General features: G+C 57.0%; 2 protein-coding genes across 7 annotated transcripts in view; both read left to right on the plus strand.

Annotated features, from left to right (window-relative positions):
* The window catches only part of GCK (glucokinase), a 55,478-nt gene extending 37,632 nt beyond the window's left edge, over positions 1–17,846 (plus strand). The window contains exons 1-10 of one of the 5 annotated variants that reach the window (XM_067745797.1): positions 2,820–2,991; positions 7,091–7,253; positions 7,681–7,988; positions 9,005–9,124; positions 10,794–10,889; positions 11,078–11,177; positions 14,225–14,408; positions 15,563–15,718; positions 16,266–16,499; positions 16,757–17,846. In XM_067745797.1, the coding sequence (XP_067601898.1) occupies positions 2,950–2,991; positions 7,091–7,253; positions 7,681–7,988; positions 9,005–9,124; positions 10,794–10,889; positions 11,078–11,177; positions 14,225–14,408; positions 15,563–15,718; positions 16,266–16,499; positions 16,757–16,901 (1,548 nt within the window). In that variant the 5' untranslated portion in view covers positions 2,820–2,949 and the 3' untranslated portion in view covers positions 16,902–17,846. Of the gene's footprint in view, positions 1–2,819; positions 2,992–7,090; positions 7,254–7,680; positions 7,989–8,340; positions 8,464–9,004; positions 9,125–10,793; positions 10,890–11,077; positions 11,178–14,224; positions 14,409–15,562; positions 15,719–16,265; positions 16,500–16,756 lie in introns of those variants that run through there. The other 4 variants (XM_067745796.1, XM_067745798.1, XM_067745799.1 and 1 more) reach the window with 4 other exon arrangements.
* Positions 17,847–17,990: 144 nt separating this feature from the next.
* On the plus strand, positions 17,991–22,442 carry MYL7 (myosin light chain 7). Of its 2 annotated transcripts, none has more exons than XM_067745801.1 (7): positions 17,991–18,202; positions 20,208–20,321; positions 20,509–20,584; positions 20,916–21,020; positions 21,450–21,528; positions 21,736–21,784; positions 22,267–22,442. In XM_067745801.1, exons 1-7 carry the CDS (start codon positions 18,023–18,025, stop codon positions 22,366–22,368), a joined length of 705 nt encoding a protein of 234 aa, XP_067601902.1. In that variant the 5' UTR covers positions 17,991–18,022; the 3' UTR covers positions 22,369–22,442. The 2 variants fall into 2 exon arrangements, with proteins under 2 accessions (XP_067601902.1, XP_067601904.1); XM_067745803.1 differs by having other exon boundaries at positions 18,073–19,976.
* The last annotated feature ends 1,966 nt before the right edge of the window (positions 22,443–24,408 follow it).

Raw genomic sequence — 24,408 nt, forward strand, 5'->3', positions numbered from 1 at the left:
TCTATTGCTATGTAAAAAACTACCTCGAAATTTAGTGGCTTGAAAAAACAAACCTTTATTATCTCACACTGTCTCTGTGGGTCAGGAGTCCAGGAGTGGCTCAGCTAGGGTGCTCTGGCTTGGTGTCTCTCCTGAGGTTTTAGTCAAAATGTTGTCTGGGATGGCATCACCTGAAGGCTCGATGGTTGCATCTGCTCCCAAGGTGGCTCGCTCACCTGCCTGGCAAGTTGGAGATGCCCATTGTCAGGAGGTCTCAGTTTTTCTCAGTGGACCTCCCAATACAACCTGAGTGTCCTCATGATCTGGTGCTGGCTTCCCCCAGAGTAAAGAATCCAATAGAGAGAAAAGCAGAAGCCTCAGTGTCTTTGATGGGCTAGCCTCACAAGTCACGCTCCGTCATTTCTGCAATAGCTTATTAGTAACATAGGCCAGACCTATTCAGCATGGGTGGAGCCTACCCGGGGGGTTGAATGCAAGACATGGGGCTCATTGGAGGCCCTTTTGGAGGGTAGCCACCACATTCTCTTTAAACAGGATGTCATGAACATCTTTCCATGCCAATAGAGGCCGATCAATCTTACCATTTTAAATGACTGCATATAAATGTAGCATAATTTATTTAGACAATTTCCTAAGGTTGGGTGTGAGGATTATGTCCCATTTTTGGATCCTAGAAAGTAACCTGGAATATCCATCTCCGAATTTGTCAGATTATTTCCTAGAGATAAATTACAAAGAAAATTAAATCATGCCTGTCAGTCAGCTCCTTGAGCAACCGAGAGATGAGGGTACCAACTGGGACATAGAGAAAAGTCCCTCTGGTCCTGCTCTCAGATGCCCCACATCTCTCTCTCCCTATTAAGTCGGGAGCTCACTATCTGCTGAGACATACTAGCCCATTGTTGTGCAGTTCTGGTTTTTTTGGGGGGGGAAAGTCTAAGCAGAAACCACATTCATTCAACCTCCTCAGGACAACCCTTGAGATATTGAAGACTCTAATTATGTCCTGGGCATCCCTCTGGAGCCATTGTCTCTGAGGCCCTCCCTCTCCTGGCCCCTCTTCTCTGGACAGGTCTATCCCTTGCTGCAGGGATCCTTGACCCCAGCCCAGTGTTGACCCTCTGGGGTCACTCCCTCACCTAAACAGGAAGCGGTGAGACAGGGCACACCTCTTGTGGTGGGAGCACAGGAGAGCTGGCATGTTGCACGAGAGTCTGGCTCCGGAGGATTAACTAGTATGGGGAAGTGGGGCTGTTGGACGCCTTCCTTCCTGCCCTCACAGGTGCTGGGGAATGCAAGGAGGCAGCCCCAGGAAAGGGCTCTGGTGAGGGGTGCTTGCTGGTCAAAGTGCAAGCCAGAGAGGACACTGGAAGTCCAACAAACAAGAAAGGGCCCCACTGATCTCTGCCCAGCCCTGTCCTCTCCCACTTCCCAGAGGAGAGCTGGAGGATTTTGATCGTCTTCTCAGGTGCTATGTGCCTGGACCAAGAGAAGAGCAGCTGCTTCTTGGCCTGGCTGCTCCAGAAGGCCCCCAACTCCAAACCCAGGGGTGAGCCCTGCCCACCCTGTGCAAACAGCGGCTCAGAGCCAGGGGCTGGGGGGACAGTGATCTGTCACATGTGGGTTTGGTGAAGCCCTTGGGGCTCTATTTTGGGAAGGGGATCAGTCATGTCAGGGGCTTCCTCAGGGATGACCACACTGGCCATTGGCGGGAGAGCCTGGCATCCTGTCAGGCTACCGCTCCCCAACCCCGCCCACTCCTGAGCTCTTGCTGGTTTCAGCAGGGCTCAGCAGCTTCTTGCAGGTCCAGGCAGGACGGGTTCACTCCCGGGCAGGGAGCTGGGAGTGGGGAGGGGGTGGCTCTCAGAGCGAGCTCTGGCCTGGATTTTGCAGACCCAAACCCCAAGGATGACCTTCCCGGCCTTTTGAGGCAGGTTTTGACGATTTACAATTGAAGACCCCTGATGAAAACAAGCATTTTCTACTTGGTGGGGGCAGATGGCCCTGGGTGGGGGTGGGGCCAGTCATCAGGGTGGTGCCCACCCCGCCTCCATCTGCTCCCCCTCACTTCCCCACCCCTCCCCTCCCCTCCCCACCCCACCTCCTGGCCCCACCTACCACCATCCCTCACCCCCACCCTCCAGTCCCGCCTCTGCCCAGGGCCTGAGCCTGGCTCTCAATGCCCCGACCGAGGTCTTTCGTGCAACCCCCGCCCCCCTTAACCAATCCTGCCAACCGATCCTGACTGGCCACACGGCAGGGCTCTGAGGGCTTAGGAGAGGAGCGGCCCAGGAGGTCCCTGCCCTCTGCAGCCCTGCTTCACGAGGAGCCTGCCTTGCTCAGGGCCTCAGGCCTGGCCTCCCAGCCACCAGCCTGTCTCCCCTCCCAAGTACAGGACAGGCCCCAGGTGAAAATTAGCCAGGGATCCCCGTGGTCCAAGAGCAAGCCCAGACCCTTCGACCTGCATGGGGCCAGCCCCTCAGCAGCCCCGCCCTGTCTGCCCGGCTCTGCAACGTGCTTTCCTGACCTGAGCAGCGTGATGACTGCCGCCCTGGCACATCCAAGGACTGGAGCGCATATAGAACGGTTCTGCTCCCTCCGCAGAAACTCTGGGCGACGAATCCCCACCCCGGTGGGCTGAAGGCATGGGGCACCACCCCACAGCCCTCCCCTCGTGGCCCTTATCACCCCTCACTCCAGGCAGGCCTCGTCTGCCCTTTTGGCCTGGTCTGACCCGGTGGCGGTAGGCTGAGTATTTCAACAGCCAGCTGCTGAATGCTCTCTGCAGAAGCCCTGGGCGGCCTGCGCGGGCAACTCCCCGGCTAGGCGGCTCGCGCCTGCACGGGCGGGCCTCAGACTCCCGGCCTGCAGCCCAGCCCTGCGCCTCCGCAGACAGGAGTGTCTCTACCTCCCCGCAAACCTACCTTTTGGCGCCTCAGAGAGTTGGCGATGGAGGCCACAAGGAGCTGGGTCCAGACAGCTTTGAATCTGGTAAGGGTCACCCCAAAGCCAGGGCAAGTGGTCCCCAGGGCCACGGCTGGGGCAGGTTCTTCCTGTGTGGGTAGGGCAAGTGGTTTGGTAGAGTGGAGGTTAGGGGGAGCTCTGGACCCCTTGGAAGGAGGCGCAGAGGTGCGGAGGCTAAGAGGCAGCTGGTCCCTCCCGATACCCACTGTCCAGCCTCTCCAGGAGGGGTCTCCAGGGACGGCCTCTTCTAGGGGACTTGTTCCTGGGGCTGACAGTGCTAGGCTGTCCCCTGTGCTCTGGCCTCACTATTCAACTGCTACTTGGCATCCATCTCCCCTTGGCTAACAGACACGCCAACGTGCCTGCAGAGACCAGGCGGATTTCCCCAGCCCAACCCACCCCTTCTCAGTCTGCAGAACGTCCCCTCGTAGCGCTCAGCCATCAGTATGAGGACAGTCCTTAAGGACACGGGTCTGGACAAGGCCACAGGCTGTACAGGTTGGAAGCAAAGTGGGAGGGGCCAGGCTGGTTGGGCAGGGATGACGGGGGCTGGTGGGGCTCGGCTGGGGACACCTGCCCCATTTATGCCACAGTCAGTGTTTTGGGACCCTGCCCCAAGGGCTCAGGAAAGATGGCAGGACATCCTGTGGGGCTTGTATTTGACAGATGAGGAGACAGGGAAAGGTCTGAGAGGGCTTCCCACACCGGCACAGCAGTGGACGGGCCCCAGAGGGCCAAGGCATGGGGCCCCTGGGCAAACGCTGGGTGCCCTGTGGGCTCCAGAACCCATCCCAGTGTCCTGGAGGGCAGTATGAGCCCTGCGTGGGTCCAGCTGCAGCCATGGGATGGCTGTGTACACACAGTGGGTGACCCTGGGCCAGTTGCCGCATACTCCTGGGGAAGTGTGTCCCCAACCCGCCAGCTTCAGACTCTCCTGGAGAATCCCAGGAGAGCCAGGATGGGAGGACCCCGGAGAGCCAGAGGGCACTGGGCAGTCTGGCTCTTCTCCTGCAAAGCCCCGGGCCAGGGCACCAGAAGCCGGAGTCCTGGGGGGCTGTGGCACTGTCAGATGGTGGCAATGGCCCTGCCTGGAGAGTAAGAGAGTTGCTCAGGGAGGAGACCCCCTCCCACCATGTTTGGGTGCAGCCGTGAGCCCTGATGCTGTGTCCTGTGACCTCCTGGTGAGCAGGCAGGGGTGCAGCTATGGGGGCAGGGCTGGGAGGACAGGCTCTGTCTGTGCTTTGTTCTTCTGTGACCTGGGGGGGACAGGTGGCTTCTTGGGGTTCCTAGGCTGCTCGGCAAGACCTTTAAGCCAGCTTGCACGGACACCCAGCCTGCGCTCAGGGAAGGGCTGGGCAGCCCAGCGGGGTAGGGAGGGGAGGAGGGCTCAGAGCCAGCACCTGGGTTCAAAGCCAGCTCCGAGCATCTAGATCTGTGGCCTTGGAAAGGAAGTGGAGATGATAAAATGCTTGGGTTCCAGGGGGATTAAGCGTAAGGGAGAACTGGGGATGCCCCAAACGGGGCCTGGTGCACAGTGCCTGCTTCTGGGGATGTTTCCACGGGGTCTGTGAGGCAGGCCTCTGCCCCGTGACTTGAACCCAACTGGCGTCCGCCTAGACACGCAGCCTTGGGGGTAAGGTCGGAGTGCCTCCTCTCAGGGTTGCAGGCTAACTGTGGTGTCTGCAGGCCCCAATGCACCCGAGAAAGGGGCTCACACCCACCATGGAGGATGCGCCCCACGGCCCCAGGGAGGGTTTCTGGAGGCCCGTGTGAGCCTGTGGCCGCCTGGAGTGTTGGACTGCAGCCATGGAACCTTCCAGCACCCTTCCCAAACTCTGCCCACGTGGGCCTGGACACAGAGGGTGAAGGCATTGGGTCACAGCCCCTCATGAGTCCAGGCTCGAGGCCACTGGCTGGGCTGCCATGACGGAGAGGGAGGGGATGGAGCCCAGCAGGGCCTGCGGGCTGGACCTCTGCAGGGTCAGCATCGCTTTTGTTAAGAGCCGTGATGTCTTACAGTTCTGTTTTGGGAGAGATGCCGGGCAGCCTCTTGAGGACTTCTGACAGCGGCCCTTGCGTGCGTGGCTTTGGGTGCTGGCCTCACTCTGTGCTGGCTGCAAGTGGCTGCATCTAGAAGATGAGCGGATGCCAGCCCCGCTCCCGAGCTGTGTCAAGGATGAAAGAAAGGCAGCTTGTGTAGTGCACTCACCTCAGAGCCTGGCGTATTGGAAGGATTCAGCAAATGTTAATGTTACTGTTCCTTCCTGGCGCCTTTTACTTGAAAGTGTGTGAAAGAAACAGAGACGAGGCCAGGCTGTAGGCATGGGCCTCTGAGGACAGCCTGGATCGTTTCACAGAGCGTGAGGGCCTCTCCGGGGGTATGTCCTGCCAGGACGGCCTTGGGGTGGGCTGCACCCTCACCCCATCTGGGGCTGTAGCTCACCCCAGAGCTGCAGAATGGCTTAGCAAATACTGGTGTTTGACTCTGTGTGTCTTGTCGTAGACTTTATCAGCCCCATCCCTTTGTGACCTTCCCTGGGTTTAAATTCTAAGTGTGAGGTTTTGGTAAGAGAATTCGCTCCTAAGTAAGGATCTGTATGCATTAGGAGTGCTTTGGGCTGCAGGAAACTAAAGACCTGACTGACTGTGGCCTTAAGTGATTAGTATCTATTCCCACAACCGGCACTTGGAGGTGGGTGGGTCCAGGGTTGGCTCAGCACATCAGTGATGTCATCAGGGCTGGGCTCCCTCTGTCTCTCTTCTTTGCCATCTATAATATGCTAACAACCTTTTCTCTTCAGCCTTGTCTCCTCGTGGTTCAGGATAGCTGCTGCAGTGCCGGTCAACACACCCTCATACAGCTATGTTCACAAAGTTAGAGGCGCACTGACCTTCCCAGAAGGCCCCCCTCCTGCTAAAATCAGGCTTCCCTTCACCTGACACTGGCCAGAACTGGGCCACATGCCCATCTCTAAACCAAGTCACCAGCAAAAGGGGATAAGATAGCTGGGCTTGGCTTAGCTCAGTCACGGGCTGTCCCCTGGGCCTAGGAAGGGGCTGTCTTCCTTTGACGTGATAGCTCCCCAGGCCCCCAACAAAATGTGGGCTCTAAAAACTGAGGAAGAAGGGGCAAGCAGCCGTGTTGTCTCCTGATTGGAATTCAGAGCATCTCCACCCCCCGAGCTTACATGGAAAACTACCAGCGAGAGAGTAGGAGTTTTTTGAAGAGTGGACCCACGGCTTTTATTCGAGCAGCCTCCCTTTCCTTGTTGGTCCAAATATGTAGGGAATCAAAGTGGTCTTCTCTCCATGAACACGTGCTGTTGTGCAAAGGGGAAAGGGCAGCCACACCACGGTCCACACGCAAGGTCAGAGCAGGGTCCCTGCTTCCGGGGGACTAGTGGGCATGGGCACGGTGTTTAAGCCCAATGTCATGCCACCATGAAGGGATGAGCAAGCGGGAGGAGAACCCAACGCAGGCCGTCCACACTCACGGGAATGGCGGAATTGAATCTGAGCTTTGTGTACCAGCCTCCCTCCTGTCAATGTATAGGGACCTCTCCTCCCTCTGAGGTCCTCAGCGCCTTCCAGGCTATGGACTGCCATGCTTTAGTCCACCAGACACCTCTAACTAACTTTCACCTCTAAGTAGTGTGTCTTGACCATCACTTACGGACATGTGTACGCACTGGCCCACTAACTCCCTTAGCATAGATTCCTAGAGGTATAATGATCGGATCTTTTAGACAGTAACGCCAGCTGCCCATCGCCCTCCAGGCGGGCTCCTCCAGCCCGTGTCTCACTCACTCTCCTGGTTAGCGCCTCCCTCCTCCCCTGGCCTGGATCAGGGGTACAAAGGGAGGTGCCATGTCTGCCCTCTGCCCCTCACCCCCCAACACGCCCCAAGCTGCATTTGTTTGGAAGCTGGCGTTGGAACTGTGCTGTCTTAATTTTTCAACTGGTTGTAACTGTGGTAGTTTGAAATGATGGGCCATCCTGGACCCAGGGTCAGGGGGCAAAAGGAGACCGTCGGTGTGTGGGGGAAACACACACTCTGTGGTCCCCCTTCCCCATACTGCACAGCCCCTCGTCCACCCAGCTGTTCCCCATCTCCCTCCCTGTACAGGTGGAACAGATCCTGGCGGAGTTCCAGCTGCAGGACGAGGACTTGAAGAAGGTGATGAGGCGGATGCAGAAGGAGATGGACCGAGGCCTGAGGCTGGAGACACACAAGGAGGCCAGTGTGAAGATGCTGCCCACCTACGTGCGCTCTACCCCGGAAGGCTCAGGTACCGCGGTCCAGGGTGGGGCAGGGATGGGACTCACATGGGAACCGTCAGGTCCTCATCCAGAGGCAGCTCTCCCCTGGCCCCAGCAGGGAGAAGTGCCCCAGGCCCTTCCTAACAGCCCTGACTGTCCCCAGCAGCCCCGAGTCAGCTCCCCAAAATGCTGTGCCCCAGACACCAGCCAGGTCTCACCCTCTGCGCCGCTGGCCCAGCCCTGGGGCCTTCAGGCTCACTCTGGCCTCAGGAAACTGGCTCTCTTCATCTCACAATGAGAAACTGGTTTCCCACAGTCATTTGGGGGACTCCCAGCCCAATCCTGAGTCTGGGCCATTTTCCTAGGTCTTCAGGTGGGCCCTGGGCTGGGGGCAGCTTCAACCCAAGACAAGGGATTCCTGCTGCCTTCCCCAGTTCACCTTTGCCCTTTCCACAGTTTATCCTGGGGTCCCCCAGATGTCTGGCATCGGGGGCCCCTCGTCCAGCTCTTCTGGTCCCCCCACCATGCCTTCCCCTCCTCCTCTCCCAGTTTGGGGGCTCCTGCCCGGCGGTGCCCATGAGACTGATGTGCTTCTCTCTGTGGCTGCAGAAGTCGGGGATTTCCTCTCCCTGGACCTGGGCGGCACCAACTTCAGGGTGATGCTTGTGAAGGTGGGGGAAGGGGAGGAGGGACAGTGGAGTGTGAAAACCAAGCACCAGATGTACTCCATCCCCGAGGACGCCATGACGGGCACTGCTGAGATGGTGAGCAGCTCGGGCTAGGGCTTGTGGGGCCAGGGACCTCGGTCAGGACCACCCAGGATCTCGGAGCATGGCTAGTCCTGGTGGGAGGGCCCACCTGTCTACCAGGGGCGGGCAGAGCTGTGGGCCCAGCCTCAGGGGACCCTGCTGCAGGAGGAGGAGGGAGCTGAGAGGCTTAGGTGGACGGCCACTGGGTGCGGCCCCAGAAGGTCGCACCCCTGCCCAATTTCCCAGAAGGATCTGGAACAAGGCAGGGCAGCCAAGAGAGCACGCTGGTCCAACAGGCTCGCAGCCCATCGTTCTATCTCCACCCCACGTGTCGCCCTCACCCTCCACTAGCATGGATGCCAAGTGGCATGACTGCAATGCTAATATATGACCACGGGGAGGACTCGGGAAGGACCACAGAAGTAGGGTGAGCCCTGGGCGGAGGTGGGGAGCAGCCAGAGCCAATCCCCGCGAGGGGCAGGGCTTCAAGGTAGGAGGCCAGCGGCCGCCTGGTCCTTGCCACAGCCCCACATGCCGTGGGTCTGGGCGTGGAGCAACGCTGGTGCCACCAGGGAGCTCGGTCAATCAGCAGGGCACTCTGTAACGCCCAGCTCTGTGGATAGGCCTTTGTGAATGGGGTGGCAGCTGGTCCTCGCAGGCCCAGGGCTGGGGTGGCCAGAACACTTGGAGGCAACAAAGAACACTCTATGCTGGAGTCAGAAATTGTAGTTATCGCCAGGGATGTGCCTCTGTCCAAAGCCTGAGACTGGACTCCACCGGGTCCAGCCGGGAGGGCCAGGCTAACAGAGCACAGCTGGGCTAGGGACCAACCCCGTCGTCCTGGCGTTGCCCTGTCCCGAGGGCTGCTGTCAGCGGGACTGTGGCATGGGGCGGGGCTCGGGGCCTGAGTCCCGACAAGCAGTGCGGAGGCCACGCTCTCCTGGGGCCCTGTGGCTCAGCAAGGGCTGCGGAGCGCCTCGGCAGGAGGCTCGCCCCTGCCGCTGATGGCCTCCGCGGTGTGCGTCCCGCAGCTCTTTGACTACATCTCTGAGTGCATCTCCGACTTCCTGGACAAGCATCAGATGAAGCACAAGAAGCTACCCTTGGGCTTCACCTTCTCCTTTCCTGTGAGGCACGAAGACATCGACAAGGTGGGACCAGGTGTAGAGTGGGTGGGGGGAGGTGGACGGATGGACGGACAGACACCCCAGAGAAAGGCACCCATGAACTCTGCCCTGTGCTGCCTTCAAATGCAGCTCCCATTGTTGGGAAAGAGCCTTGGATTCAAACTGGCTCCATCACTTACCTCTCGTGAGACTCTGGGAAATGATCGTATTAGCTGATTCTTACTATTTGCCTCCCACAACCCTATGAGGCGTGCGTATCTCCCCCATTACAGGTTAGGAAACTGAGGTGTAGCAACTTGCCCATGGTGGGAAGTGGCAGTGCTGCGGCTCAAACTCAGGCAAACAGGCTCCAACACACCTGTGTGTCACCTCTATGCTGTACCGCTGCCTGTGGCAGAGGTGGCAATGTGCCGGGGCTGAGGGTCTACCCTGCCTTCCAGCTGGCAAGTTAGCCTGTCACAGTTACACACACACACACACACGTACATGTAAATTACACACACACACACACACACCAGTTATGCATGCTCACGTAGACATGTGTAAATTATACGTATGTATGCACATAAATTATACATGTGAATTGTACACATAGATGTATGCGCTGTACATATTTAAATTATACACATGCATGCACTCATGTCAATTATACGTACATATAAACACATAAATTGTACATGCATATTTTTATGCATACATAAATTATACATACATATATATACACGGGCCAGTTATATATTCATATATATCTACACATGCCAATCATACATACATATATACATGTAAATTATACATATCAAGTATACATGCATATAAACGTGTAAATTACACATGCATATTTACACGGCAAGTATACATGCATGCATATATGCGTATGTCAATCATACATATATGCACATTCACAGGTCAACGATACATACACACCCACACGCATTGATTATACATACATATATACATGTGTGTGTAAATTATCCAAACATACGCACAGTTATACATAACACACAGGGCCTCTGGGTCAGAGAGAAAGCCAGGTCAGTATTCCTGGCAGAAGCAGGAGCAGGAGCAACGTCTCATATTGCTTTTCCAAGCCCCAGTCCCCGCTGGGCACTGAGGGCCAGGTGGGACCTTCACACGCAGAGGGTGCACACAGGAGAGGAGCCCCGATCTTCTACTGGCTGCACCCCTCTGGACCTCATCCTCACTCTGGGATGACGACCCTGGGCTTAACTACACAAGCATTCTTAAATTGGCTGGGACCCAGCCCTGCAGAAATATGAGATATTGGTAGAAAATTACCTCCAACACTTCTTGAACTTATACGGCTGCTTTGAGCCACAGTTTCCTCAGCTTTAAAGTGGGTGCACAGGGACTTCCCTGGTGGTCCAGTGGCTAAGACTCTGCGCTCCCAATGCAGGGGGCCCGGGTTCAATCCCTGGTCAGGGAACTAGATCCCACATGCCACAACTAAGAGTTCACATGCCGCAACTAAGGATCCCGCATGCCACAACGAAGATTCCACGTGCTGCAACCAAGACCTGGTGCAGCCGGATAAATAAATAAAAATGAATAAATTAATTTAAAAGAAAAGTTAATTGTAAAGTGGGTACACATCCCTGTGGTCCGAGTTAGCTCCCGTCCCTTCACGCCTGCCCCCAGCATCCAGCAGCCACCGAGGCCCCCCCTCTTCTCCCAGGGCATCCTTCTCAACTGGACCAAGGGCTTCAAGGCCTCAGGAGCAGAAGGGAACAACATCGTGGGGCTCCTGCGAGATGCCATCAAACGGAGAGGGGTGAGTAGCATCTGCAGCTGCCCCTACCCTGCGCCCCCTCCCCCTCCCCTCCTGCGGGGAAGCCAGGGAGGGCTTTCTGGGCATCCCCCCAGGAAGGGGTCTCTGCCTTCTGCGCCTGGCTGGACTGGCCTGGAGCAGGCTGAGAACCCCCCCAGCCCCATCACCACTGCCTCTATGCCTCTTGGCAGGACTTTGAGATGGACGTGGTGGCGATGGTGAACGACACTGTGGCCACGATGATCTCCTGCTACTATGAAGACCGCCGGTGTGAGGTTGGCATGATTGTGGGTAAGGATGCGCCCCCTGCCTGACCCAGGGGCCTTGGCCACCACCAAAGACGGGGCCGAGGCTTCCCGTCTTCAGCAGGCTGCACACGGCCTCTGTGCCAGTCATGGACCCCAGAGGTGCTGGAGCCCAGGGTCCTAGGGAGCAGCAGGGGTGTCCCGGAAGACAATACACCAATGTACATTGGTACTGGGTGTACCAATAAACAGGTGCTGTTTATTGGTAGGAAGCATTTCAACACTCATAAGTCACTGCCTCAGATGGTGTACCAGCTCACGTCCACCTGGCCCATCAGGATTTAATTAAATCACCTTATCTGGTAAGTTGACCGACCTGGACAGATTTGTCCAAGTGGAAGAGGAGAAACCAGAGTGGTGTCATCCCTCCCTGGACAGTCTTACCACACCCCGGGGCAGCCATCTGCCCTGCCCGAAGTGGAGGCAGGTACCAGGAAAGGAGGCAGCACTGGCCCCAGTGGCCCTTTCCCACCAACCAAGGGCCTTTCCCAGAAGTTCCCAAGGCCTTACAATGAGTGTTTACTGAGGAGTGTTTACTGGACACACAGGCGAGTGGGTATTTCCCTGGTTCCCAGAAAGTCAGCATTAAATGTGTTTGCTTCCACGGCCTCTTCAGGGCCAGCCCTGAGGGTTTCTATGTTCTTAGGACCCATCTCCAATTGCATGCACATGTCCTAAGGGGCCGGCGACCTGCTCTCTGCCTCTCCTCTAGTTTCTCACATCTCCTCCTTCCATTCTCACCTTTTGGATGGGAAGTTCTTTTTTTTTTTTTTTTTAACATCTTTATTGGAGTATAATTGCTTTACAATGGTGTGTTAGTTTCTGCTGTATAGCAAAGTGAATCAGCTATACGTATACATATATCCCCATATTCCCTCCCTCTTGCATCTCCCTCCCACCCTCCCTATCCCACACCTCTAGGTGGTCACAAAGCACCCGAGCTGATCTCCCTGTGCTATGCGGCTGCTTCCCACTAGCTATCTATTTTATGTTTGGTAGTGTATATATGTCCATGCCACTCTCTCACTTCGTCCCAGCTTACCCTTCCCCCTCCTCATATCCTCGAGTCCGTTCTCTAGTAAGTCTGTCTTTACTCCCATCTTGCCCCTAGGTTCTTCATGACATTTTTTCTTAGATTCCATATATATGTGTTAGCATACGGTATTTGTTTTTCTCTTTCTGACTTACTTCACTCTGTATGACAGACTCTAGGTCCATCCACCTCACTACAAGTAACTCAATTTCGTTTCTTTTTATGGCTAATATTCCATTGTATATATGTGCCACATCTTTATCCATTCATCTGTTGATGGACGTTTAGGTTGCTTCCATGTCCTGGCTATTGTAAATAGAGCTGCGATGAACATTTTGGTACATGACTCTTTTTGAATTATGGTTTTCTCAGGGTATATGCCCAGTAGTGGGATTGCTGGGTCGTATGGTAGTTCTATTTGTAGTTTTTTAAGGAACCTCCATACTGTTCTCCATAGTGGCTGTATCAATTCACATTCCCAGCAGCAGTGCAAGCGTGTTCCCTTTTCTCCACACCCTCTCCAGCATTTATTGTTTCTAGATTTTTTGATGATGGCCATTCTGACCGGTGTGAGATGATACCTCATTGTAGTTATGATTTGCATTTCTCTGATGATTAATGATGTTGAGCATCCTTTCATGTATTTGTTGGCAATCTGTATATCTTCTTTGGAGAAATGTCTGTTTAGGTCTTTTGCCCATTTCTGGATTGGGTTGTTTGTTTTTCTGATATTGAGCTGCATGAGCTGCTTGTAAATTTTGGAGATTAATCCTTTGTCAGTTGCTTCGTTTGCAAATATTTTCTCCCATTCTGAGGGTTGTCTTTTGGTTTTGTTTAGTTTCCTTTGCTGTGCAAAAGCTTTGAAGTTTCATTAGGTCCCACTTGTTTATTTTTGTTTTTATTTCCATTTCTCTAGGAGGTGGGTCAAAAAGGATCTTGCTGTGATTTATGTCATAGAGTGTTCTGCCTATGTTTTCCTCTGAGAGTTTGATAGGAAAGTTCTATAAGTCCACACCTAAACAGGAGCTCCAAGGGCCCTGGCAGTGCTCCCCTGGCTCTCTCCGGTTCCCCAAGACACCACCACCTGGGCTCTACAGCCGCTTGCCTCGGGCTCGCCCCATCTGGAGCAGAGATGGCAGAGTGGCGCGTGGTCGCATCTGCCCTGATGTGCTTAGAAACATGTTTATGATAATCACCAAGCACTAAACACTGGGAGAAACCATATCAAAGTCTGGATTTCTGGTTTTTCCCCACAAAAACTTGGAAGGCCCGGCATCACTGGGCCTGAATTCCAGGCAGCTCCACTGCTGGTGTGAGGTTGGCATGACTGAGTTGCTGTCCCTGATGGCTTGAGGGGTGTGCAGTCACGTTCAGATTGAAGCTCTGCTGTCACCATTTTGAAACTCTCAGTTTATGAACAAAGGACCCCATGTTTTCACTTTGCATGGGACCCTGCAAATTACAAATTCCTTAGCCAGGCCCGCCTGCAATGGCCCGTGTGCTGCTCCCAAGGGCCCACGCTGTGACATACTCACCTCTGGGTGCCCGCCTCCTCCCCACAATGGAGCCTGGTACAGAGGAGCTCAAACACATGCTTAGAAAGTGCCAGAACACAAGGGTGGTGCATAGATAAGACAAAATCATAACATCCCATACCCATCTCTAATTGGCAAAGCACTCTGACACATGTTCTTTCCCTCATTTCTCTCAACTACCTAGGTAATAGGAGTAGGTGTTACCAACCCCTCTTGGGGAAGAGGAACCGCCCGGGGAGTTGGGCTTATCTACCTGAGGTCACACAGCTAACCCAGGTCTTCCAGCTCTTGGGAGAGCTGGTTTCCTTTGCTCCAGGGGATGTAGGAAGTGCTGGGGGTGGAGGGCTCAAGGAAGCTGGGAAGACAGGGCCACACGGGGCTTCCTGCCGGGGGGATGCACCCAGCAGAGCGGGCATCCCAGGAAGCGCAGCGCCAGGTGCAGCCTGACGCTGCCGCCTCTTGCAGGCACCGGCTGCAACGCCTGCTACATGGAGGAGATGCAGAACGTGGAGCTGGTGGAAGGGGACGAGGGCCGCATGTGTGTCAACACCGAGTGGGGTGCCTTCGGGGACTCGGGCGAGCTGGACGAGTTCCTGCTGGAGTACGACCGTGTGGTGGACGAGAATTCCCTGAACCCCGGCCAGCAGCTGTAAGGACCGCCCCTCCCCCTCCCCACACGACGGCCCCGCCCCGCTCTGGCGGCAGATGGGGCCGGCCCGCAGATAATGGGCTTGTTTTTAAACAGCTCTGGGGAAAAGCAAACTGACAATCCCTTCGTAAGCTGGCTCTTCTCTTCCTTCAGCTCGTATGCGTGTGCCCCTCTGTGAACTGGGAACAGTGAGAGATGCCAAGGATTAGTCTTTAAAAAGAGGGTCTATGGGGACTTCCCTTGCGGCCCAGTGGTTAAGACTCTGCGCTTCTACTGCAGGGGGCGTGGGTTCCATCCCTGGTCGTATCCCACATGCCGCGCAGTGTGGCCAAACTAAGACTCCAAAAAAAAAAAAAAGAGGGTCTGTGGATAGATGAGCAGGAACCTCCCCGCTTCCGACAGGTGACCCCTGGCACAGGAAGGCTCTGAGACGCCCCCCAGCAACGTTAAGTGGGTTTAGCCCGGAGTTCCCCAAAGTACAGCTCTGAACACGTTCACAGAATGAATCATAGTATTTGGGGGTGTGCTGCGGGTTCGCGGACAGCTGGAGAGCCAGCCCTCACAGAGCTTGTCCTGAGTCAGGGCTCTCCTTTATCAGCCGCCTTCTGCGGCGCGCCAGGCACGTGCTAATTCTTTCATGAGCTTCCTCTCGGGCTCTCATAAACCTCTACTAGGTCGGTAGTATTCAATGTGCTACAAGATGAAAATACGGAGGTTTACAGACTCTAGCGCCACCGGGCCAACTCCGTGGATTCCAGGAGCGCAGGGGCCTAGGAGCCCTAGCAAGTGAGCAGAGGCCCGCCCAAGGCTGGTCACTAGCCGCTCTAAGCCTGAGCTCCCCCAGCTGACACTGGGTGATGAGAACAGCACTCGTTCCACAGCTGTGGGAAAACCCAAGTGGGCTCAGCGCAGGGTCCTCCCTGAGGTTGGCCTCAGAGGGACTGAACCGAGGCCCCACAGTAGAGCGTTCTCCCAAGGCCCCAAAGCCCCTGTTGATAAATGTGGGAACGGGCATGAACCCGGTTTTGCCAAGGCGGGGGGTGGTCACAGCGTCCCACATGGCCTCCTCGTGGCCGTGACTGGGGGTGGTGGCTGGCCTCTGCCTGCTGGTGGGGACCTCCCTCCTGGGGGTGACCCGGCTGCTCTCTGTCCAGGTACGAGAAGCTCATCGGCGGCAAGTACATGGGCGAGCTGGTGCGGCTCGTGCTGCTGAAGCTTGTGGACGAGAACCTGCTCTTCCATGGGGAGGCCTCGGAGAAGCTGCGCACGCGCAGCGCCTTCGAGACATGCTTCGTGTCGCAGGTGGAGAGGTGCGCAGATGCGCGGGGTCGAAGGGTGGGGTACAGGGGTGGCGTGCGCGGGGTGGGTCCTGGACCCAGACCCACGGGGCGTGGGGACGGGGCCCGGGCGGGGCTCAGAACGCAGGGGCGGGGCCCTGGTGAGGTCAGGGGGTAGGAGCCCAGGACCTGGTAAGGTTCCGGGGTGGGGCAACCGTGGCAGTAGTAGCCTTCAGCCCCCAGGGGAACCCAGCGTCAGGCAGCTGACGGAGACCAGGCGTCGTCTCTGTGCTTCCCACCCGCTGTGGACCTCGTCTCACTTCATCCACGCAACAGCCCCGAGGCGCGGCAGTGTCACCCACGTTAGGGCGGAAACCCTGGGTTTAGAGAGAGGAGTAATGACCAGATTACTGCTGGTCCCTGGCGGAGTCAGACCCGCTCCGCTCGGAAGCCCGAGCCCCAAAAGCGCTTTGCCTGGGAGAGGTGGCCAGGGGGAGGAGAAGAAGCCGCCGCTGTGGGGATCGGGCTGGTCCGGGACCAAGTGACCCTCCCGCGACGCCCTCCTGTCCCCGCCCCGCAGTGACTCGGGCGACCGCAAGCAGATCTACAACATCCTGAGCACGCTGGGGCTGAGGCCGTCGGCCACCGACTGCGACATCGTGCGCCGTGCCTGCGAGAGCGTGTCCACCCGCGCCGCGCGCATGTGCGCCGCGGGGCTGGCGGGCGTCGTCAACCGCATGCGCGAGAGCCGCAGCGAGGACGTGATGCGCATCACCGTGGGCGTGGACGGCTCAGTGTACAAGCTGCACCCCAGGTGGGCCCGCTTAGCCGTCTGCACCTCCCCGCCGGGTCCAGCCTCCCTCTTGTGAATTCGCCTCCTAAGGGCAGAGCCCGGGCATCCGTCTCCATCTATGATATGCAGGCCGAAACGGATGCTCTCCGAGGTCCCAAGGATTCTTAATCTCCTCGCTCCCCTAAGCGCACAGACTCAGGGGGAGGTTCCCCTTGGCTTACCCTCTGCCCTGTCTTAAGCGCGTTAACTAACCGCAGCCCCGCTTGCCCCCTGCTCAGCTTCAAGGAGCGGTTCCACGCCGGCGTGCGCAGGCTGACGCCCAGCTGTGAAATCACCTTCATCGAGTCGGAGGAGGGCAGCGGCCGGGGTGCGGCCTTGATCTCCGCGGTGGCCTGTAAGAAGGCCTGCATGCTGGGCCAGTGAGAATAAAGGCTGCAAGGCAAGGAGGAGGCTGTGGCCGCTACTAGACCTGGGCTCCAGGGGACACACTTCCTACAGGTCCCCCCAACCTGGTCCAGTCAAGAGGCTTCTCCTTGTAAGGACCTTGGATGCCTCCCATCCCCGCTGTCACCCCAGGAGATGGGGAAAGCTTCTTTGGGGATGCGGTGAGGCCCTGAGCAGGGCTCTTCTCTCAGGGTCAGTTGGTAGGATAGCCCTAGGGCCCTGACTGGGTTGGGGGCTGAGATGAACAGGAATGGAGAACCCCCAAAGTACCTCACCTTTCTTGCTGCAATCAGGGGCCCAGAAGGGAGTTATTAACTCAGGATTTTGTTGCATTTCTGCACTGCTTGCCTCTTGGAGCTTTCAGCCTGGCTCAGCCCTTGCTCTGGGAAGGGGGTGCACTCTGGACTCTACCATAGCCTGGCTTCCCTGGGAACCCAGCCCACATAGAGAGGCAGCCCTCATGACCTGGCCAGACCTAGACCTGGGCTCCACAGGGGGCCCCGGAGAGCTGCAGATCACCCAGGCCTGGGAAATGGAAGGGACCAGCTCCATGTTGGAGGCTGTGGGTACCCCGAGGCCTGGAGATGGCAGCCTTTTCCCTCCCATCCTGCCATCCCTGAGTGGTTTCCGGTTCTGGGATGGACCCTCACAGGAGGTGCAAGAGACAGTCCCCAAAGCCCCTGCCCAGAGGGGCCCAGGAAGAGGAGGAGTCCCCCTACCCACAGACAGGCCTGGGAGCATCTCCGGGATCGAGTCCTCGGCTCCCACGGCGCTGGGCACTCAGAAACCCCAGCAGCACTCAGCACACCCCCAAGGGACAACCCAGGCCTCTTTCTTCTCACCAGACCTCCATGTACCACACCAACCTCTCCATGCCCAACCTGGGACTGTGTGGGTTTTTTTAATTAAAAGTTTAGAACATGACCTTGTCCACCATTCTTTGATCTCTGTGTATAAGACTGTGGGACAGTAAACATATAGACGTGGTCACATGTACACAGACACTCTGCAGGCCCAGGCGTGTTTTGGAGTTTGCCATCCTCTCCACAGAGCTATGCCAGGGATTGTGAAGAGTGACAGACCGGGCCTTAGGAACAGGAATGGGGTGGTGTGGCGGGGTGTGGTCAGAGGTCCTGGACTTGCCCAGGCCTCTGCCCACCAGCCTGTGGGATGCGGGGTGTGGTTCTGAGGTCTCCGAGAGCTCCAAGGGAGTGTCAGGGAAGGAGTGGGGCTGCTCTGGGAAGGGGCACGGCTGGTTCTTGGGACTGGTCCTGCTGCAGGTCGGTCTCAACAGGGGATCCCTTGGAGCCACTTGGGTTGTGACAGTGACTGCAGTGGGAGGCCAGGATTATAAGAAGTCACATGATTTCTGCGGTCTTTCCAATTTGGTCCTGAATGAAATGCCTACTTCAAGTTAGTCAAGCCTAGGGCCTAAGACCAGTTACTTATGAACACGTATTCGTAAGATTTTAACATACACGCACTTTTTTTTCAGGTGTTTGGATGTTATCATCTTTTTTTAATTTAACTTTTATTTTATATTGGACTATAGTTGATTTACAACGTTGTGTTAGTTTCAGGTGTACAGCAAAGTGATTCAGTTATACATATATCCATTCTTTTTCAGATTCTTTTCCCATATAGGTTATTACAGAGCATTGAGTAGAGTTCCTTGTGCCATACAGTAGGTCCTTGTTGATTATCTATTTTGTATATAGTAGGGTATATTCCACTCACTTTTCAATGAGGGAAACTATCCAGCAAATCTGGAATGACTGTGTTGTTTTATTCAGAACTTAACCCCAGTTGTGATTTTGAGTTGTCACATCCTCCTTGAGATGCTCTCTCGTTTCCTGGTATGCCTCATGTGGAATTTAGTTCTCTCGAGTCTAAATTATGCATCAGAAGTTTGTGTGAGCATCTGATGACTTCATTATCAGTAGTAATGTACTCGTGTTCCACCATTCAGCTGCAGTATTTGATCTCATTTTACCATAAATTATTTCCTAGCTGTCCTTTATGTTATGGTTTAGGGCATTGTATTGTTTTTTTTTTTTTTTTTTTTCTTTTTACAATTCTCCATGGAGGTAGCTTGTATAGCCTATGAATTTCATTTCAGGAGAGTAAAGGAGGTGTTATAAAATACTTACTTGCTATACAAAAGGGACATTGGGGCTGATGGATGAGAACCCTGCTCTCCCAGCTGGCCTCCCTGCATTCCTCACCCCAGTGGGCCGTCTCCTGTACCCGGTTCAGGGAGCAGCCAGCAGCCCACTCCTGCTCTGGGCGGTCCCCAGCCCTCCAGCCCCTGTCTGCCCCGGGCCTGCAAGGAGCCTCGAGGCTGCTGCTCTGGCACAGCAGACGGAGCCTGGGCCCCTCACTCTGCGGTTGAGCCCCACAAGAAGGGCTCGTGACCCACTTTCATGGGGATCCCAGGGGATGCTTGGGGTCCAGGCAGTGCTCCGTGCTCCAAAAGCATCACGTGGAGGCTCTGTTTGGGGTCACAGGCAGCTCAGGGCTGGCTTCTGCCCCTTGGTCAGAGGGGCCAGAGGCCAGGGTCAAGCATCTTCAGCAAAACCTCTGGGAATCCCCAGGGGTCTCAGGCCAGAGACCATCCTCAGAACCACCAACTGCCCTCCTAAGCCCAGTGGGGGCCCCGGGCCAGCCCCCGCACCACTGCTGTCCTCTTGGCCTGAGTGGGTTCTGGGCTGGAACTGCAGGAAGGACAGTCAGGTGGGGTTACAGGGGCCCCTCGTTCAGCATGAGAGTGGTGAGAGTTGCGACTCTGCTCTCAGGAGGCGTTTCACCCGGTGCTGTCAGGGTGGGTAGACACCCGGATGTCACAGGGCGGGCGGGGGGGGCCTGAAGGTCGCCAGGAACGTGGCTGGAATCTGCTCGGGGGCCCTGTCCTCCCCCAGCCCAGGCAGAGGCTGCCAAGTTTGGGCCTATCCTCTCCTCCTGTCCTTATTTGGTGCGCTCCAGGTGATAAGGCTGAGACATAAAGGGGGCTGTGGGCCCCTCGCAGCAACCAGGCTGCTGCAGAGAGAGACGATGGTGAGTGCCAGGTGGGGGGGACTCAAGGCCAGCGGCCCCCCAGGTGCTGTCCTTTGGGCTGGGGGAGCGAAGCCAGTGACTTCTGTGCTTGTGTTGGGCCCGGAGAGACGGTCTCCAGGGACAGGAAGAGGATCCTGACCCGGGCTCTCCCGGGAATGCTCTGGGGAGGTCCGTGGCAGGGAGTCCTCGGGGAGCTGGGGAGAGGACCCCTCCGCTCCCACTGTGTTGCAGGCCAGCAGGAAGGCGGGGACCCGGGGCAAGGCTGCGGCCACCAAGCAGGCCCAGCGAGGCTCTTCCAACGTCTTTTCCATGTTTGAGCAAGCCCAGATCCAGGAGTTCAAGGAAGTGAGTGCCCTACCCCCAACAACCTGGGATCCATCCGGACACCCTGCCCCCAGCACACCCCTCTTCTCTGTAGGTCAGTGGCCCTGGCCCCTGTCCTTGCTCCTCCCACCACCCAGGATGCCCCTACCTCCCGCCTCCCCCGGGTGGGGACTGCTCCCACCTGCAGACTATAGCCTGCACCTCACAGGCCTTCAGCTGCATCGACCAGAATCGCGACGGCATCATCTGCAAGTCGGACCTCCGAGAGACCTACTCGCAGCTAGGTGAGGGCATCCACCTCCCGCCCGGCCCGGCCCTGCTGGCACCAGGGTCCCGGCTCAGAGCTGCTGGGCTGGGGGGAGCCCGCTGAGAGGGGATGGGCAGGCTCTCAACAGGCAGCGCCCCAGCCTGTATTCTTCTCCCGGCTCACCCTCCCGCCTCCTCTCACACCCCTCCCCCATCACACCCCCTCCCCCATCACACTTTCCTTCCACTTCACCTCCCCCACCCCGAGCTGCCTCTCACTCTCTACCCTGGGAAGGAGGGAGGGGCAGCCCAGGCCCTACTCGGGGACACTCAAGGTCCCTGTGTCCATTTCACATCCCGCCCCACCAGGGAAGGTGAATGTCCCAGAAGAGGAGCTGGATGCCATGCTGCAGGAAGGGAAGGGGCCCATCAACTTCACAGTCTTCCTCACACTCTTTGGAGAGAAGCTCAACGGTGAGCCTGGGGCGGCTCTGGATCCCCCTGGCCAGGCAGCGAGCTTGAACCCCACCTGGACCCTGCCTGGACCCGGCCTGAATCCCACCCAGACCCCTTCCATACCGTACCTGGCCCTCGCCCGCCCAGAGGTTGTAGGGGCCACCTCTGCATTCCAGACCCATGAGCACTGATCACCCCAAGTCTCAGGGTTGGGAAATATGCCTTCAGATTCCAGTCCCAAATCCCCAATCCTAGTCTCCCTGCCAGGCTCGCCCATCTCAGAAGGACAGCCGCTCCTGGCGCCTCTGAGCCCCGAGGGGCGCTTTCTGTCGGAACACCCTCTCGCTTCTCTGGGACTGGAGGACTCCCCCTGCACCCTGGGTTCCTCCTGGGTGGGACCGGGAGGATGGCAGTGTGGCTGCTTACCTGACCCCCTTGGCCTCCCAGGGACAGACCCCGAGGAAGCCATCCTGAGCGCCTTCCGCCTGTTTGACCCCAGTGGCAAGGGCGTGGTAAACAGGGACGAGTAAGTGGGAGCAGCAGGGCGAGTGCCGGGGGCACCATGTTGGATGGAAGCAGGGAGGGCGGAGGGTCGCCTTGTGAGGGTGGCCACCTGGACTTTGGGGCCCGCTCTGCTTTTGGGGGGGTGGCCACCTGGGCCAGGGGAGCCCCCATTTTCCCCTCCCGGATCGGCCGCCCCAAGGCCCTCCCCACTGCTCCCCACCTCCTCCAGGTTCAAGCAGCTTCTCCTGACCCAGGCGGACAAGTTCTCTCTGGCCGAGGTGAAGATTCCGGCTCCTTCGACACCCCTCCAGGCCCCTTCGCAGGGCCCCCAGCCCGCAGGGCCCTGGGGAGGTCTCGGTGACCCACTGCCCTTGTGGGCGTAGGGCCCAGCTTTCCGGGGAGGTGCCACCTCTCTTGGGATCTGGAGGGTGAAGGACATGGAATCAGAAAAGGAGGAGGGTGCAGGCTGGGTGAGCTGTGTGTGCAGAGGCCCAGGCGGGAGAGTGCGGTGCACCTCAGGATCTGGAAGAGGTTTCCTACACTGGGGAGGGGGAGGGGAGGGGAGGGGGCCGGGCCCGTGGCCAGGGTGGGCCCTGAGACCCACGGCACCCTTCGCTCCTGCCCCAGCCTCCGGCTGAAAACGCTAAGGGGCAGCGTACAGCCCCAGGGGCGGGGCGAAGGGTCTCAGGCCTCCCTCGGGTCACGGGCACCAGCCCCCAGGACACCCTGGCTGGGCGGCGTCTCACCAGTGCCTCCCCAGGTGGAGCAGATGTTCGCCCTGACGCCTATGGACCTGGCCGGGAACATCGACTACAAGTCCCTGTGCTACATCATCACCCATGGGGACGAGAAGGAAGAGTGAGCCCGAGGCGCTAGCGGCTGGGACTCAGGGCCGGCCTGTGGGGACACCTCAATAAACGCTGTTTCCGAATTAGACCCACAGTGGTGGCCTGTCTGTGACAGATGGGGTGGGGCTCCACAGGGACTGCTGTAAGAACCAGCCCGGCCCTCACCGGCCCCCTCCGTTCACCCCACACCGTCCCGTGACATATGAACCGGGATGTGCCCGGCTTACAGATGAGGACGCCGAGGCCTGCGAGGGTGCCCAGGGCCACTCCTCTAGGAGAGGAAACCCAGAGCTTTACGCCCGTCTCCACCAGGCCCGGATCGAGCCACGCGACGGGCCTCTGCTCAGCGAACATCTGCCAATAGCCCGGGGACTCTGCCTTCCTGGGACCCCATCTCTGCACACGGGCTCAGGTGGGCATCTCTGCACGCGCGTGTGGTGTGCTGGGCCCCGTGTGAAAGGCACCGAGGGACCCATTTGAAAACACAACAGGTGAGGTGCCTTGTCACCAAAGGAGGGGCTGGAGTACACGCAGACTTCCAAAGGAAATCCTCCGGAATTGGCCTCATGCCTCGGGGGTGAAAGGATCAGGCTGCCAGAGAGAGGGAATGGGTGTCTCTGGAGGGCATTGCTCGTGTCCCCACCTCACCTACAGAAACCAGGAGCTGGGGGGCACCCAGCCTCATCCTGGGAATGGGAGGGGGAGCAGGGCAACCTCCAGAGCACCCACGGCAGGGAGCGGGAGGAAGAGGCAGTGGGGAGAGAGACAGCTTGAACCTGGGCAAGACCCAGAACACAGGAAGTCCTTCTCTGGACAGGAACCAGCAATGCTGAGTAAGAGCTTTCTGCCTCCCCCCCGCCCCCACCCACTCCCTCCAGGCCCTGCTGCAATCCCCCAGCTGGGGAGGCGAGAGGAGGTGAGGGAGAAAGGAGGAACTGACCACATTCCCTCCAGAAGGCAAGCAAGAGGAAAGGCATTTCACCCGACGGGTGTTCAGTTTGGATGTTTACCTGGGACTTGGCAATTTTAATTACTACATTGCGAATTGAGATTTAAAGTTATCATGGCCTTTCTATTACTTATTCGTGATCACAAACGTCATGGCACTGCCTGAGTCTTCATCCAGAGAGCAGGCAGCCTCCCCGACTCTGCCCCCTACCCCCGCCACAGCATGCTTGCCGGGAAGATGGGTGAACAGGATCAAGCAGGTGTTGGGAATTCCCTGGCGGTCCAGTGTTTAGGACTTGGTGCTTTCACTGCTGGGGCCCGGGTTCAGTCCTGGTCAGGGGACTGAGATCCTGCAAGCCTCACAGCACGCGCGTGCGCGTGCACACACACTCACATACACACACACACACACACACACACACAGAGCAAAAACAAAAGTCAAGCATCAAGCAGGTGTTATGATTCTAGCTCATGAGTTCTGCTTGTTCAACAAACTGATTTCAAGAAGTAAGGGATGGGGCTTCCCTGGGGGGACAGTGGTTAGGAATCCACCTGCCAATGCAGGGGACACGGGTTCGAGCCCTGGTCCAGGAAGATCCCACATGCCACGGAGCAACTAAGCCCGTGCGCCACAACTACTGAGCCTGAGCGCCACAGCTACTGAAGCCCGCACAGCTAGAGCTCATGTTCCACAAGAGAGGCCACCACAATGAGAAGCCTGCACGCTACAAGGGAGAGTAGCCCTTGCTCGCCGCAACTCGAGAAAGCCTGGCGCAGCAACAAAGACCCAATGCAGTCAAAAATAAATAAATAAAATAAAATAAACCATGATAACTGTAGAAAAATGACTGATAAAAAGCTCCAAATATTAAAAAAATAAAGTTCAAAAATCAATAAATTAAAAAAAAAGAAGTAAGCGATGATTTTATAATTCAAGCCTCTTCAAGGAAAAATTGTGAAAGACTCTGAAACAGACCAAAAAGATCATGGGTGTGTGAACAAAGAACAAAAAGCGTCGTTCACCACCCAGTTCTACAAGTCACAGCCCACTGCGGTCGCCCACCATCCGGATGGAAGACAGGAGGAAGCATTCTGTGCTTTGGATA

The sequence above is a fragment of the Pseudorca crassidens genome, chromosome 8, assembly GCF_039906515.1.
Source record: "Pseudorca crassidens isolate mPseCra1 chromosome 8, mPseCra1.hap1, whole genome shotgun sequence".
Classification (NCBI taxonomy): domain Eukaryota; kingdom Metazoa; phylum Chordata; class Mammalia; order Artiodactyla; family Delphinidae; genus Pseudorca; species Pseudorca crassidens.